The sequence below is a fragment of the Symphodus melops genome, assembly GCF_947650265.1.
Source record: "Symphodus melops genome assembly, chromosome: 3".
Lineage (NCBI taxonomy): Eukaryota > Metazoa > Chordata > Actinopteri > Labriformes > Labridae > Symphodus > Symphodus melops.
The window spans coordinates 25,180,788-25,197,010 of NC_136693.1; the positions used below are offsets into that span (position 1 = coordinate 25,180,788).

The following is a 16,223-nucleotide window of genomic DNA, read 5'->3' on the forward strand; positions in this document are numbered from 1 at the left end:
GAGCTAAACAAAATATGTCTGTGAAATGTATTTCTTAAAACACTAAATCCACACTTCTGTGTCTGTATCAGAATCATAAATACTTTATTAATCCCAGGGCGAAATTCGGTAGGTTTAAGTGCAAGTGACCTGCAGACCATGTCGTTTTAGTTGTAAGCTTTCTTGCACCCGAGTGTCAGCCACCTGGGGGAAGGGATACTGCCCATTGTGATGTCACTACGTTGCTTTTCTTGCTGCTTTTCTTTCCTTATCAACACTAAATGTCTCTAAGGAGACTTGCCTTTTTTTGTCAAACCTGTATATACACCAGGCTACAAAAAGGGATTGGGGATTCAATTGGCATGGGCTTACATTTGAAGTTTTATGATAAGTGGTGGTTCACATTATTACTATAGTCACAGTAGACCCAATAAGTAAAGTAAAATAAATATTGTAGTCGCCAATCCTGATTTGACTTAACTTGACTTCGCAAGTATCTGACACATTTATAACATTCATTTATTCAGTGTTTCCAGGCAAACTGGGTCACTGGTTGGGAGTATCACTTAAATATTACCAAACTCATAATGGAATGTCAATGGCCCGACTTTGTTTTTATGACTCTAACATTCAAACATAATCTGTTTTTTTTTAAATTGGACATCTTGAAACTGAATATCTTCTTTGACAAAAAAATCCTCACATTGGATTTGTGTTTGTGAAATCCCAGCCCTCTTAAAGCTAACACCTAGGTTTGTTTTATCACTGTGTTTAAAGCTCCAAGTGAGGAGTTTCCTGTCAACATAAAAGTGACTGATTAATTAATGCTAATGCCTTTTTATGAACAACAAATGCAAACAAGACCATCAGCGACAACATTGATCATTGCGGGAGCATGGGTGACAGGCAAAGTGAGTAACAGCACTCCGCACGAACAGACTGTCCACAGTTTCCACGGCAAAGATTCACATTTAATTCATAAGTTTGACTGCCAGCAGATAGATAGTGCGCACTGACTGTCAGAAAACAGAGAACCTATCTATCTATCTATCTATCTATCTATCTATCTATCTATCTATCTATCTATCTATCTATCCATCTATCCATCTATCCATCTATCCATCTATCCATCTATCCATCTATCCATCTATCCATCTATCCATCCATCCATCCATCCATCCATCCATCCAACCATCCATCATACTGCTTTGTCCACAGGGGGCGCAAAAGTCGACACAGACCACAAGAGCCTCACAGGATCTTTAAAGATATTCCCTACAGACAGTGATTGCTTGAAGCATGTGACTTTGATGGATTTTGGTAGTCAGAAACCTTTAGGACTTAAAAAAAAAAAAAAACATTGGTCTAATGTTGTGCACTGAGCAATGGTTGTTACCAATCCCTAATATTAAGATTTCTGTAATGGGATATCAAAACAGTTTGTTCCTATGAGAACAGACATTAAGTGCAAGACCTCTTTGGATTCTTATTTACCCCACACTTTAAAAGCACCACAATGTAGGATCATATACATGTTCATGTCAGTGATGAAAAACTGATGAAATGTTCTTAATTCATGGGCCATATTAAACACACATCCTTATTTGATCTATTTTAAACTCTCTTCTTATTGGAGTCATTTAGCTAGTTGGGTGTAATAGTTTAGAAAACAAGTTCAAGAAATAATAAGTAACAAAAGAAAAGTCTTGGCTGGTTGAGTGCTGCTCTATCTATGACCATCTGTTACGTATCATTTTGTTGTGTTGAAAACGTTGGACAACATAATTTCTCAAACCTAAATAGCAGAACAGAATATACTTATTCATTAAATGATTTAAAGTATGGGGCTACAGCTCCTTCCTCAACTACAGTCTCGCTGACGATGTGAGGTCGCTTTTTTTGCTTAAAATACTCATTTTTTTTCCCTCCTTCACGCCCCCAGTTGCTTAGATCATCGATGCTGCCTGTGACCTCCAAAAGAAAAACTGACCCTGATATTGAGCTGCATCTCGAAGGAAAATCTATCTGAAGGAAAGAAAATGCAGGCACAGACAACATCCTAACCCCTCCCACATTTTTCATCATAGCCAAGCATATTCTCATTGTCTGAGGCAGCTCAGGACCAAGGCAGGGTGTCATGCCAAAGCCTGGCTTTTATGAGGGGTTTTATATTCATTTGATGATCCTGCAGGGCTCTGTTTCCTGAGTGGATTATCCGTATATGCCTGTGCTGAGCCCTTTTTATATTCAGCGCCGTGGCAGAGTCAATAAGGTCCATTCTGCATACAATATTCAAGATTATACAAGACAGACAGCATAATTCACACTCAATCAGAATACAAATGACTGCAGACGGCGGAGCAACACATTGGAAAACAAACACAGCTGATTCTCAGAGCTGGGGCTGGCTCATGCATGGCCACCTCGCCATGCTCACACAGACTCTTCTCTCTCAGAGACGTAACCTGCAGGGAAATCTATACCTTGGCTTGCTTTGGAATCCTTATTTTCTAAAGTCCTATGACATCATTTCATGCGTTGCAAGCTGGGGAGTGGGTATAAGCTTGAAGGTTACAGTATGCCTTCCTCATGCATACTCACACGAGGATCATTAAAGTGATGTGCAGGGATATCACTCATGTTTATAATTGCATTAATGGGTTATGACCTGTTTCCACCTCCAGCGACCATAAAAGTTGCCCTCCACGGGATGGACCGGGAGATAAGGGAGGAGTACCTGGTGGTCATTCAGGCGAAGGACATGGGGGGACACATGGGCGGCTTATCCGGAACAACGACTGTCACGGTTACGCTAACGGACATCAACGACAATCCACCAAAATTCTCTAAGAGTGAGTTTCTTCATAACCTTAAACATCCCAAATCATATTAAGATGAAAAACAAATCATGCTGTGTGAAGTATATTTCTGTGATTGGTCTTAATGAGGAAAATAAATATAATTTTGCAAATTTCATCAAAAGGCTCCTCAGAAGCTAATTCCTCTAACTGCTGTAATTTCTAATTATGATGCACTGCTGTGATATGCTGTTGAATGTGATTAACATTTCTTGAAACCAAAGATCTGTGTCTGTTCCCCACTCAGGTTTGTACGAGTTTGTCATCCCTGAAGATCTGCCGATAGGGAAAATGGGCGGCAAGGTGAAAGCAAACGATAGGGACATCGGCGAGAATTCCAAGTCAACATACAACATTGTGGAGGGAGATGAAGGGGGCATGTTTGAGATTGTTACTGACACACAGACACAAGAAGGAATTCTTCGACTGAAAAAGGTAAGGCTAACTCTAGACCCACACTGGAAATGGTTTCAGTTAACTACTCTTTCTGTGCCTGACTTTGTGTATACGAAGCCCAGCAAGGTCCAAGTAAGACAAAATTGAAATGCATGTGTGAATCTATCCCCATGTTGTGCTCATAGATTGCAAATTGGTTTACACATGTACAGTACGTCACAGACTGATGGTCAAAACTCAACAGGACCATGTTCCAGCTACAATATCGAGTTTGTCCCAGTAATTGTGTCAAAAACTGGAAAGCAAGGCAAGTTTATTTATCTAGCACATTTCAACAACAAGGCAATTCAAAGTGCTTCACACAAGACATCAAAAGCATCATGAGAGAGGAAAGAAAAGAAACATTAAAATAGAAAATTTAGAAATCACTGAAATTATTAAAACTCAAAATATGTTCAAGTAAAAATAATTCAAATAAAATTAATTGAAGAATATAAAAATAACTAGACAATTCCTGCAGAAATTGTGAGGGTGGTTGCCGTCTGTGTTTCTGAGTTATACTGCAGTAAAACTGTTTAACTGTAGTCAGCTAACAGCTAAGACAGAACTCTGTCCCACTGCTATGGTCCCACTCAAATGATGATGTCATCACTCTAACTCTGAACACCTGCTGCTCACTGATTGATAGAATGTTCTGGCAGTTTGGCAGATCAAAGCTGAATGTCAACCAAAGTCTTTGAATGGGCTTACCACTGCTCGCAAAGCCTCAAATATCTTAAAAACAAAACATGGTATCACTGATCCGTTTGGACTGTGAGCGACAGCACAAATAGGCGCACGTTTTGATATATTTTATTTGTATGTAACATTCAGACTGGGACCACAGTGGCAATTTTAAAACATGAGTGAAAATTGTGAAATTCTGGAGGTTAGGTAGAGTGAGAGCCCAATGTGTGTGTATGTGGTGCGTGACTGTCAAACAAACGCCTTCCCTGGGAGACTGAAACATTTTATGTTTTTACTTTTTGCTTTATGAGTGAGAGGAGACTCAGAGCTTTATTTTGATGTATTTTGTTTATATATGTGAGCAATAATGACTTCAGGATGGCGATTTACAAATATGTCTCCAAAACTGAAGTTTTTGGCAGTTACACTCTAGGATTTGAATTTTTGCCATTCATTTTCAATGGGGCAAATTTTTGTCGTTTAAACTCGATTTGTGTCCAAATCGTGTGGCCGAAGTTTCCACAAAGTAATAGCACCCATGTCATGACCGAGCCGGTCGTTTTGATACCTTTTTTGTGTGTGTGGCACAAACGCTGTGGGAGGAGTAGCGCGCGTAAATTTGAGGATATAATAATAATAACTAGACAATTCCAGCAGAAATTGTGAGGGTGGTTGCCGTCTGTGTATGTGTTTCTGAGTTATACTGCAGTAAAACTGTTTAACTGTAGTCAGCTAACAGCTAAGACAGAACTCTGTCCCACTGCTATGGTCCCACTCAAATGATGATGTCATCACTCTCTGAATACCTGCTGCTCACTGATTGATAGAATGTTCTGGCAGTTTGGCAGATCAAAGCTGAATGTCAACCAAAGTCTTTGAATGGGCTTACCACTGCTCGCAAAACCTCAAATATCTTGAAAACTAAACATGGTATCACAGATCCGTTTGGACTGTGAGCGACAGAACAAATAGGCGCACGTTTTGATATATTTTATGTGTATTTAACATTCAGATTGGGACCACAGTGGCAATTTTAAAACATGAGTGAAAACTATGAAATTCTGGACATCAGCTAGAGTGAGAGCCCAATGTGTGTGTATGTGGTGCGTGACTGTCAAACAAATTCCTCCCCTGAGAGACTGAAACATTTTATGTTTTTACTTTTTACTTTATGAGTGAGAGGACACTCAGAGCTTTATTTTGATGTATTTTGTTTATATATGTGAGCAACAATGACTTCAGGATGGCGATTTACAAATATGTCTCCAAAACTTAAGTTTTTGGCCGTTACACTCTAGGATTTGAATTTTTGCCATTCATTTTCAATGGGGCAAATTTTTGTCGTTTAAACTCGATTTGTGTCCACATCGTGTGACCGAAGTTTCCACAAAGTAATAGCACCCATGTCATGACCGAGCCGGTCGTTTTGATACCTTTTTTGTGTGTGTGGCGCAAACGCTGTGGGAGGAGTAGCGCGCGTAAATTTGAGGATATAATAATAATAATAAGAACTAGACAATTCCAGCAGAAATTGTGAGGGTGGTTGCCGTCTGTGTATGTGTTTCTGAGTTATACTGCAGTAAAACTGTTTAACTGTAGTCAGCTAACAGCTAAGACAGAACTCTGTCCCACTGCTATGGTCCCACTCAAATGATGATGTCATCACTCTCTGAATACCTGCTGCTCACTGATTGATAGAATGTTCTGGCAGTTTGGCAGATCAAAGCTGAATGTCAACCAAAGTCTTTGAATGGGCTTACCACTGCTCGCAAAACCTCAAATATCTTGAAAACTAAACATGGTATCACAGATCCGTTTGGACTGTGAGCGACAGAACAAATAGGCGCACGTTTTGATATATTTTATGTGTATTTAACATTCAGATTGGGACCACAGTGGCAATTTTAAAACATGAGTGAAAACTATGAAATTCTGGACATCAGCTAGAGTGAGAGCCCAATGTGTGTGTATGTGGTGCGTGACTGTCAAACAAATTCCTCCCCTGAGAGACTGAAACATTTTATGTTTTTACTTTTTACTTTATGAGTGAGAGGACACTCAGAGCTTTATTTTGATGTATTTTGTTTATATATGTGAGCAACAATGACTTCAGGATGGCGATTTACAAATATGTCTCCAAAACTTAAGTTTTTGGCCGTTACACTCTAGGATTTGAATTTTTGCCATTCATTTTCAATGGGGCAAATTTTTGTCGTTTAAACTCGATTTGTGTCCACATCGTGTGACCGAAGTTTCCACAAAGTAATAGCACCCATGTCATGACCGAGCCGGTCGTTTTGATACCTTTTTTGTGTGTGTGGCGCAAACGCTGTGGGAGGAGTAGCGCGCGTAAATTTGAGGATATAATAATAATAATAAGAAATATTTACAATAGTAGTAGTGTGTTTGCCTTTCAGGCAACCACCCTAATATTTACAATAGTAGTAGTGTGTTTGCCTTTCAGGCAACCACCCTAATAAGAATATTTACAATAGTAGTAGTGTGGTTTGCCTTTCAGGCAACCACCCTAATTACAATAGGGTCCTTCGCACTGGTCAGTGCTTCGGGCCCTAATTAGGAGTTACAGTGCAAAGTGAACGATTAAAATCTTTATTAAAGTAGTTTTGTTAAAGGCAGCTGTAAACAGGTGTGTCTTAATACGTAATTGCCACCAAAACTGTACCAAGAAAACACAGATACACCTCTGCACTTTGAAGCTGTTAAAATAATTATTAAACTTTTTCAAGATAAAAAAGGTGAAATAATATAATTATTCAGGAATTATTATTGACTTATACATCGTAAGGGGTGCAAGAGATCACAAACACACAGTGTAGATTAGGTTAGAGCCACCGATTGGATCAGTTTTTACATCAGCGAAAAAAAAATGGATTTAAAAATTCTTCTACACTATAAACATGTTGACAGTAACAACGTTAAACACCTCACATACTGTCAGCATTCTGTTTATTGAGTGGATCTTTGCAATAGCTGCTCCTGCAGTGTGTGTTGTGTGAGTTAATCAGCAAATGAGAAGTACTTTTGAGAGGCTATATATTCTACATTTGAACCAAACAAAGTGCTGTGTTAGTCTGTGTGGATAAGTTTACAGCGATAGATTACAGCAGATTGTGGGATAATGTTACAACCGTGAAGTGGTTGCTGTCAAATGCCACCACAAGCATGTACCTGCATGATAAATGCAGACATGGTGGGAGTGAGAGAAGAAGAGATAGAGATAGATAAATACTTATTGATCCCAAGGGAAATTCAAAGCAATCATTTGCAGCTTACAAGACACACATGACATGATACATTTGTTACGCCTATCACCCGCTGTCCATCCTCCCATGTGTACATATATATTAACCTAAACGATGATTTAAAGAAACCCCTTCATACTTACTACATCAAAATGAAACCCATACAATTAAAAACAACAACACCTATTCCAAGATAATGTACATAACCCATGCAGGAATAAGAATAGATGTACAATTTAAAACACATTAAGAATGAAACCTATTTCAATTAGGGGAGACCTGCAGCTGCATGACACCATGCATATTGCAAGGTGCAGCAGTGTCTGAAAGGCATGCCATTCTTAAATGAGTCTATGCATACTTTAAGGTGCACTTTTGCTGATATATTACATGTCCAGATGAACATTAGGGTCCAAAAGGCTTTTAGTCCAAGAGTCCCTGTATGCTTTCCCTGTGACATAACTTAAACATTATTGTACAATGCTACGGCCAGGGGTGCAAAGGGAGTCTCTTTAGTCTGTCCGTGGCGCAGCAGTGACAGCAGTCTGCAGTTGAACAAACAAAAAAATGGATACAACCAGAGAAACCATGAATGAAATATCAACACTTTACCAGCCTGTTTTAGTGTAAACAATGTGTCAGACTGTCTTTAAATTTGATCTCTGTGGGGTCTACCCTCAACACTTCAGTGCTGACGACTCTCACTAAGACTGCACATGCAATTATTGGCAGAAAATGTATTTACATCATGATGATACATATTCATCAATCTGCATATCACATAACGTTCAAATCTACTGGGTTCAGTGTGTTTGGATCATGGATAAACTGTATGATCTGTTCCACCTCATAAAAACCATAATAATAACAATAATAATGATAATAATAATAATAGTATACTTAATATGTGTTCCCCCGAAATGTTGAAACACTAGCCACAAGCCTTCTTAATCCAGAATTTAAATCTTAAATCTTGAGTTCTGACCTCTGTACGCATTCTCCAAATGATTGCTTTTTTAGAAAATCATTTTCCATACACTCACTGGCCACTTGAAGTTTAAATGGTGTTTAACTGGCCTGCATTATGCTGAGAGGTCTTTATAATCTTTTAATCACTTCATTAACAGACATCATGGGGGAGGAAATGAAAACCAATATCATCAGAATACAACACAGGCACTAAGCACTGCCTCTGTGATCAACATATGGTTAAATCATAAGCTCTCTGACAGTTTCAATGAAAACTAATCATTATAATTGTCCTCAGATCTGGTGTATAGGATTGCTATCAATCATATATGAGAGGGGAGTGTTGGCTAACTGAGGCCAGATGTGGATTTTGACAGTTTACTGTGGGTTTGAAGTCATCATAATACACATAAATAGTAATAATTGTTTATTGATATAGCAGTTACACAAACTTCAATATTTATTGATCGGCACATGACCTCAGGTTTTCTCAAAGATCTCTGGGTTAAACTCTTGATCTCCCTGGAGAAACCTCCCGTGTCATGCTGCCACAAGCTGCATGAAGCTTAAAGAAAGCATGTGTGACTCTTTGATCCAGTAGATGTCACCATTGAGCACCAGTATGAAACTAAAACAAACTTCTTTTTGGCGATATTTTTCTTTACGAACACGTGCAAATATCATAACAAAGGCCTTTCTTTCCCTCTTACAGTAATTGTGAGCCAATGCAAGACCTGATTGCAAGGCCTCTGCTGTGCAAAGTCAAACTGTGTGCCTCCCCTTGTAAGAATTATAGAATAGAATTATTACGAGTGAAACGTTAAATACTTGGACTTTCATCCATGAGGGACTTTTTTTTAATGTAGCAAAATATATAAAAATATATATTTCCCTTTTTTCCCTTCCCATTTGCCTGAAAAGAAAACTACTACTATCTGGAAACAAACAAGTCTGAAATCCTTTTTTTCCCCAGACATGATAATCTTATTTTCACATCACTGTCTTGCCATTTAGCACTACCTCAAGGCAAATTGTTACATATTGTGTATTGCTTCAGCCATCATTCTTTGGTTGGATTCAGTTTAGCTGACACCCACATCCCCATCAGCATAAGAGCAGATGGACTAAACATGCAGTCGCTTGTTGTTCTTTGTGAATGTTAACACATCCTCATGTGAAAGCGTCAGTTTTTCAACCACGGGCCCCAAAGCTACTTGAGCTGAGCAGTTGCTGGTTAATTGCCTTGCTCAAGGGAGAGCAAGCTCACTGCAGTCCTGTCACAAAACTTGAATCTCTAACCTTGAGGCAACCACATCTGCGTAACACTGCAAAGTACAAGGAAATGTTGCAGGAGCAAGTGTTTAAATCAAGAGCATTTTATTCATCAGTTAATTTGGAGGCAAAGCAGAGGCTGAGACACGTGCTCTGCTGCTGAAATTAAGATCTCAGTGATTTTTGATTCCTTGCAGTCTGGAAACTTCCTGAAGGGTAAAAGCCAGACGTCCGGGCCTGCATATCATTGCTTGCCTGTAGCCATTAAAAGCACTCAATCCCATATTTCCTCAACGTGGAAGTGTTCACTTAAAATTAGCATTGCATTTCAATAACACTGTGACCATGTTTCGACATAGCCCTGTGGCTCAAGGACATCCCACCAAATCAACGCGAGATCAGAAGACATGGTATCAAAGCGAGCAGAGCACATGCTGTTTATGTATGTATGTATTCTATACTTTTAAGTCTTTAAATGCTCTGCTTGGTGAGGGATGTTTGCATAGATAGAATTAAACACATGACTGATGGATGGGTGCTCTAAAGTCTCCAGTCATGGTTGGTTCAGCGTCTGTGGAGATAAGCTATAAATCACTCAAATGTGGAATGTCGTTGTCTTGTGATGTAAAATGACATTACCCCAAGGACATGTGGTGTGACTTTGTCAGTGTGAACAATGAAGTGAGTGGGAGGTGGAATGTGTAAGAGCTAGCACCGTTCTGCAGGGACCACGATTCACTGCCACAAAAGAAAACATCAGTGCTTGAGAACAAACTCGACACAAAGTCATAAAATCTCCAACTGTTGACAAAGCAAATGTCACATGTGTTGGTCTTTTTGGGAACCTCCGCCCCTCCCATATCCTGCGGAGAGTCTCGCTCTCAGCTTCTCTCCGCTCCTCTCCTCTCCTCTCTAAGGCCATGAATCTGCCGACATCCCTAAAGCAAGATAAATGGTAATGTGTTGGGAAAGATGCAATGCATTTGCACAGTGTTGTGGCATCTCTCTAGATAGTAGAGTCTAAAGTTTCGATGAGTCAAAAGACGCAGTCTTTTTGATTTTGCTCTCCTGTTCTAGTGAACTCCTCTACACACACAACACATGGCTCTGCTCAGCAGCTCTGTGAATCCTCTGTACCTAGCATCACTTTTGATCTTACAACACAGTTAGCCATGTTCAGACCTGTACATTTGTCTATGACATTCCAATAGAATTATATCATATACGTTTGCTCAGCCCACATTGTCAACAGTATCATTGAAGCTCAAAATCCTAAAAGAAAAATCACACATTTTCCAAAGGTATTTGAATTCATTTTTTAATTTGATTTCTCATTTGCAGGTAATATGCAAGAAACAAATATACTGGATTTTCCCCATCATAAACATTAAAATAACTGGTTTGATATATGATGAAAACATTGGATGTGTCAAGTATTTCCATCTTAGCTGTGCAGGTAACGGAGAAAAAATAGGAATCACACATGACAGTATCAACACCCGTTCCAGGTGGCAGTAATGCTTGTAACCATGTGAAAGAAGAAGTAGCCAAAATAAAAGAGACCAAACAAGACTAATATATGGTAGCAAGATGTCAGAGTGGCTAGAAGACCCAGCTGAAAGCATAACTCTGCTGTTTAAAAAGAAAAAAAAAACTCTGCATATGAAAGCAGAGAGGATCGACAACTTTACCCAAGCTAATACATTTTTAAGGCTGTGCAGGTAAATGCTGTAGCAGTTTAAATGTTGTTCAATAGCATCAAAGTGAAAGATAGAAATATGAAATGTTGCTTCAACAGAATATTTTTAGCATTTAATTTGGTCTTCTATTCATTTACCAAATAAAAAGAAAATCCTCCCTTTTGTTCTTAAAGGCAATGATTAGAAACAACAAAATGCGTTTTTGTTCGGTTTCTTTATGAGAGTTGTCCTCCAATTGGGCCAACATAAGAAAAGTGTGACTCTTTCACCAATACCCCCTGTCGATGTCAAACAGCTGCACAGGTCTATAATCCACCATCTGACGTGAATTTCAGATTTTTAAAGATCCTTTGCGGCAAGGTTAAAACAGATTGATGGCATGAGAGGCACAAACCTAGGGGAGAGATTCATTGCCGTTTGGCTTTTTGAGCTTTTCTTTTTTTTCTCTTCTTTTTTATCCGTGGGCCTCTAGGCCTGTCGAGGGATGTTAGTGGGATGCTGAGCTTTCACCCCTACAGCCAACGCTGAACTTTGAAGTCTGTAAACGGCTCGTGTGTACATAATGATTTGATGCTAATGATTGAGAGGGACAGAAAAGTGACCCAGCAGAGTTGTGGGGTAAAAGAAGATGACAGATTTTTTATTTTTTTTTGTGAAGTCTGCTGTCCCCCATTTTGACTTGAAGTTAATTCTGTCAAGCTGTGTAAGAGTGTAAACCAGCTATGCAACCTTGACGCTGAAATGTCTGCTATGTAGCTCTGCTGTTTTCTTTTTGCACTCATGAATTTCTTAATAATCAACTGGAGCTGCACAATAGTAGCACCATGCATACTAATACAAATCAAAGACACTCTTCTTGGATCACTCAGTCAAAGCGCTGTGCGTTTATTGAATTAATCATTTGAATGCTTCAAAATATTACATGTATTCTGATATCTTTGGCAGGATATTATTAAGTAAAAGCTACTTTTACACCCCAAACCATCCAAGTATTTAGTGTGTTTGTAATTTTACATGCAGGCAGCAGTAAGAACCCCCCCCCCCCCCCCCCCCCCGCAAATCTAATGAGTAATTTCTGCAGGCTGTCAGGTGGGAATCATAAGGAAATATTTTGATAAGGGAGTGAAGCAAGCTGAGCCAATTTCCCCCTGGATGAATTTAACTACAGTAGATAGCTTAATTCTTACGAAAAGGTCAAATAAAGCTCTCCAAAGACAGACTACACCTCTTAAAGCAACATTTCACATTATTTTTTTTATGATCGTCAAGTCATTGGGACACTTTTACACCTTCCCTCAAAATGTAATCTGTATGTTGATATGTCATCTGGATTAGGAAACATGCATGTGCTATCAAGATGTAAACATGTTGTGTGAAGATCAACATGTGGAGGAAGTCTGGCACGCATCGTGTTTCGGATCTTACAAAAAGCACATCTAAACCCAATTCATACAACACGGAGGTGAACAGCTTTAGCTTTGTGATGTTTTGATAGAACATCTGGAGTCATAGCTTCATCACTGTAATGCTAGTTACAGTGACATTTACTGTGTAGTTGCTGTTTTTGCCATTGAAGAAGAAATGCTGTTGAAATAAACTGATTGCCTTGGAGACTATGGCACTAGGTCTGTACGTGGAATGGAGTGTTTGTTCATATCATTTTGTGTTGTTGGCAGTGGGCATACTGGAGGCACAGTTTCTTGAAAATATGATTTAACACAATTTAATTCTAAATATTTGTTGATTATGCTTTTTAAAAGATCTATAACTTTACAGTAAAGTGCCCATGCCGTCATCTCTGCGGGACACCAGCTAGTTAAATCTGTGTTTGTGCCAGTTAATGATTCTCCAGTTCTAATTCACTTTAAAAGTAAGGCCCCTCTCCATTTCCATATAATCATTTGGACTATCCAGCCACAATCTCTCACAGCTCTTACACTCCACTACCCTCTGAATTAAAGAGTAATCCATTGGCTCCACGTCCGTCCACACCATGCACTTTCTCGGCACAGACGGCAGGATCAGAGAGAGAGGAGAAGAAAAGAAAGAAGCAGAGGGGGTGTGGGGGTGTCAGGAGTGGTGAGGAGGAGAAGAAGGGGAGGTTAATAATGAAAGTGTTTTAAATGGCTTCTCCGACCGTAGAAGAGTGGGGTTGGGACAGGCTTCAGGGGCTTCAGTCTGTCTACTTGTGCCCTGATGCCAGGAGTGTAGTAGTGTGGGGGAAGTGAAAGCTCCTGGTTGCCCCCCTTTTCTATCCCAGTGTCCCCACACTGCCGCTACTCTCTCCCAGCAGGACCCTCCTCCACCCACCTGCCCTTCTCTCAGCACCAGCCCTGTCTGACCTGAGGGACACATCTTCTGACTCCCTCCAACCGAATACATTTCTCGTTTTGTTCATATCCCTCGTCTTAGTCCTCCTCCCTCCCCGAGCCAGCTCCTATCCCCTCGAGCGGCAAGGCCCAGTTTTGATTTCCCTATAAATCCTGGTTATGGAGCGTGGAAGTGACTTGATCCCATTATTCTAGTAGTATGAGAGCGACCAGAGGTGATTCAGAATGAAATTGTGACAGTCTGGGATGTCCTCTGAGATGCAGAGTGAGTAAAAATGTGACTCCCCTCTTCCTTTTAAATATTAATGATGAGCCATCTGTAAAAGAAATACTGTATAGCAATTTAAAAAGGCAATTAAACAGATATATCAGTGACACAATGACATGTTCACTGCTAAATGTTTTTACTTCTCTTTGGAAAATTGAATAAGCACCTGTTCGAGTTTAATTTTTGTGATTTGGTGGCGACAGCAGTACGAGTACTCTATAATCTGCTGGCACTTCCAGCATTAGCAAAAAGATTGGTGTTATTTCATGTTGATAAGGATCGAAAAATACATTTCAGGTTGTGCATTAACTGAAAATTACACCTGTAATGATTTGAATCGAAATGAATTGAATTAGTTCTGCCTGCTGAAAAAGATGGATCCTGTAGACCTTATCACAGTCACTCACAAATTAAGTTGATTTAGAATAAAGGCCCATGTGTGTCTGATTATATGTGAGTACAGCTGAGTTTAAATGATTACATCAGAACTTTTAGCAGAAATAAATGAGCTTACATAGAGCATGCATTCTCCCCCTCAGCTTTCGTTGAATCTGAGTAGTCATATGGAGGCTTCAGCAGCATACATTAACGTCTGCGTCATTTGTCCTAGAAGCTGTTAGAGGCACCAATGCTTGACTTTGTTAAGGGTTTATTTTGGGGCTTTGTAGGTCTGTCTTTTAGAGACAGAACAATGGCTAGAGATAGAGGACAGAAACAGAAATCATGGAGAGAGCGGGGCATTACACGTGGGAAGAAGCAACAAGTCGATTTTGAACCTGGGCAGCTCACTTGGAGAACTATAATCTTCATACATGGAAGTGGACGCACTAACCACTATAGGCTACCAGGGCCCCCATGTTAGGCACTTTTCATCTGACATGTGTTTTTTTTAAAGTCTCCATGAAATAAACCATTACTGTGGTAAATGTTCATTAATCTGCCATTATCTGACAACTATATTTCAAAAAAGCATTTTTGAGTATTTACATGAAAGTAAACATTTTTTCTTCCTGTACATTTTTTCAAATGTCTGTTGACTTATCGTGGTCAGGGTTTACAAATTTTAGTCAAAGCTAACAATCCTTTCAAATATATCCCAATGTTAAGTCCTGCCTTTTACCTTGGCTCTATCCTATTTTCTGGAAATACGTCACTAATCGGCAGACATTTACAATTATGATTTGGTTGTAATACAGTTCTTCTGTTCTACAATGCAACCGTCCTTGATCACTTCTCTCCTTTCCCTCCTCACAGCCTTTAGACTACGAGAGCAAGAGAGCCTTCACCCTGAAAGTGGAAGCCACCAACCTCCGCTCTGAGCCCAGCAGCGGGGGTCCCTTCAAGGACACAGCTACAGTGAAGATTGTTGTTGAAGACTCAGATGAACCTCCTGTATTCTCCAAACCAGTGTACCAACTAGAGGTGAATGAGAACGCGGCCATCAACACGGTCATAGGGACTGTCACTGCCAGGGACCCGGATTCTTCAACAAGCCTTGTCAGGTAAGAGCAAAAGGCAAAACTCTGGGTCTGAGAAATTAATGACTGCAGTTCCTTATGTGGCCACTTGAGGTTGGCTCGAAAAGCGCGTAAATAGCTGATGCTAGCTGTCCGCTTGGTGTCGACTAAGCCAATGCAGTGACTCATGACAACCTTTTTATCTTGTCATTTTTGTTGTTGTAATTTTCTTGTGGACAGTTTTTTAAAGATCATGACAATTTCACGAGATGCACCATTTACAAACAGAAAGTCAAAGCAGTGTTTGTTGTCGTCTTTTGGTGTGTGTTAGCTCTGGAAGTATAGGCCTACTGTACTACTTCACTCAGAATCAAGTATCAAGTATCAATCAAGTTTCCACAATTCATATACCTGTTTTTTCTTTTGTGTGTCTCTTCTGAGTCACCATAGATAGTCTCTTATGCTGTGGGAAAGGCAATGGTTAAGTAATTCTTCTACAAGCTAACAGCAGACTGATTAGCTTTGATTACTTTGCCAACCCATTCTCTCCAGCTCCAACCTCTCAGCTAAACGTTGTAATTATTTGTTTAGAGATATGTTACATCTTTTACCTTTGCTGTAAATAGTTAATGGCTGAAATAATGAATGTTTTTTACTATTTATCCTTTTGCTTTTGATTACACAGAGCAAAATGGTTACTAAACATGAAACAGAAAAGCTCTTTTGTGTTAATTGAAGAAGTGTTGGAGGGAAAAGTTTATGAAACGAATATTATCTGGCTGTAATGAGTTGTTTTAATAAAAGGGTTTACACTGAGGCATGCAATTAAATCTTTTCATGCCTGTGACCTTTCTAGACTATGGTCACGGCATTGGCAGAGAGGGGAAGCGATCAAGTGATTGCTCTCATTTTCAAAGATTTATATCAAAAATAAAGTAGATTATGAGTTGAAGGCAGCACAACTTTGTCTTTCACTGGGTGACCGGAGCTGCTATATTCTCCTCT

General features: G+C 39.5%; 1 protein-coding gene across 2 annotated transcripts in view; it reads left to right on the top strand.

Moving 5' to 3' along the window:
- cdh8 (cadherin 8) overlaps window positions 1-16,223 on the top strand; it is a 117,871-nt gene that overhangs the window by 80,331 nt on the left and 21,317 nt on the right. For both annotated transcript variants that reach the window (XM_079338899.1, XM_079338900.1), the window contains exons 5-7: window positions 2,664-2,831; window positions 3,085-3,272; window positions 15,016-15,263. In XM_079338899.1, coding sequence (XP_079195025.1) covers window positions 2,664-2,831; window positions 3,085-3,272; window positions 15,016-15,263 — 604 coding nt within the window. The remainder of the gene's footprint in view (window positions 1-2,663; window positions 2,832-3,084; window positions 3,273-15,015; window positions 15,264-16,223) is intronic.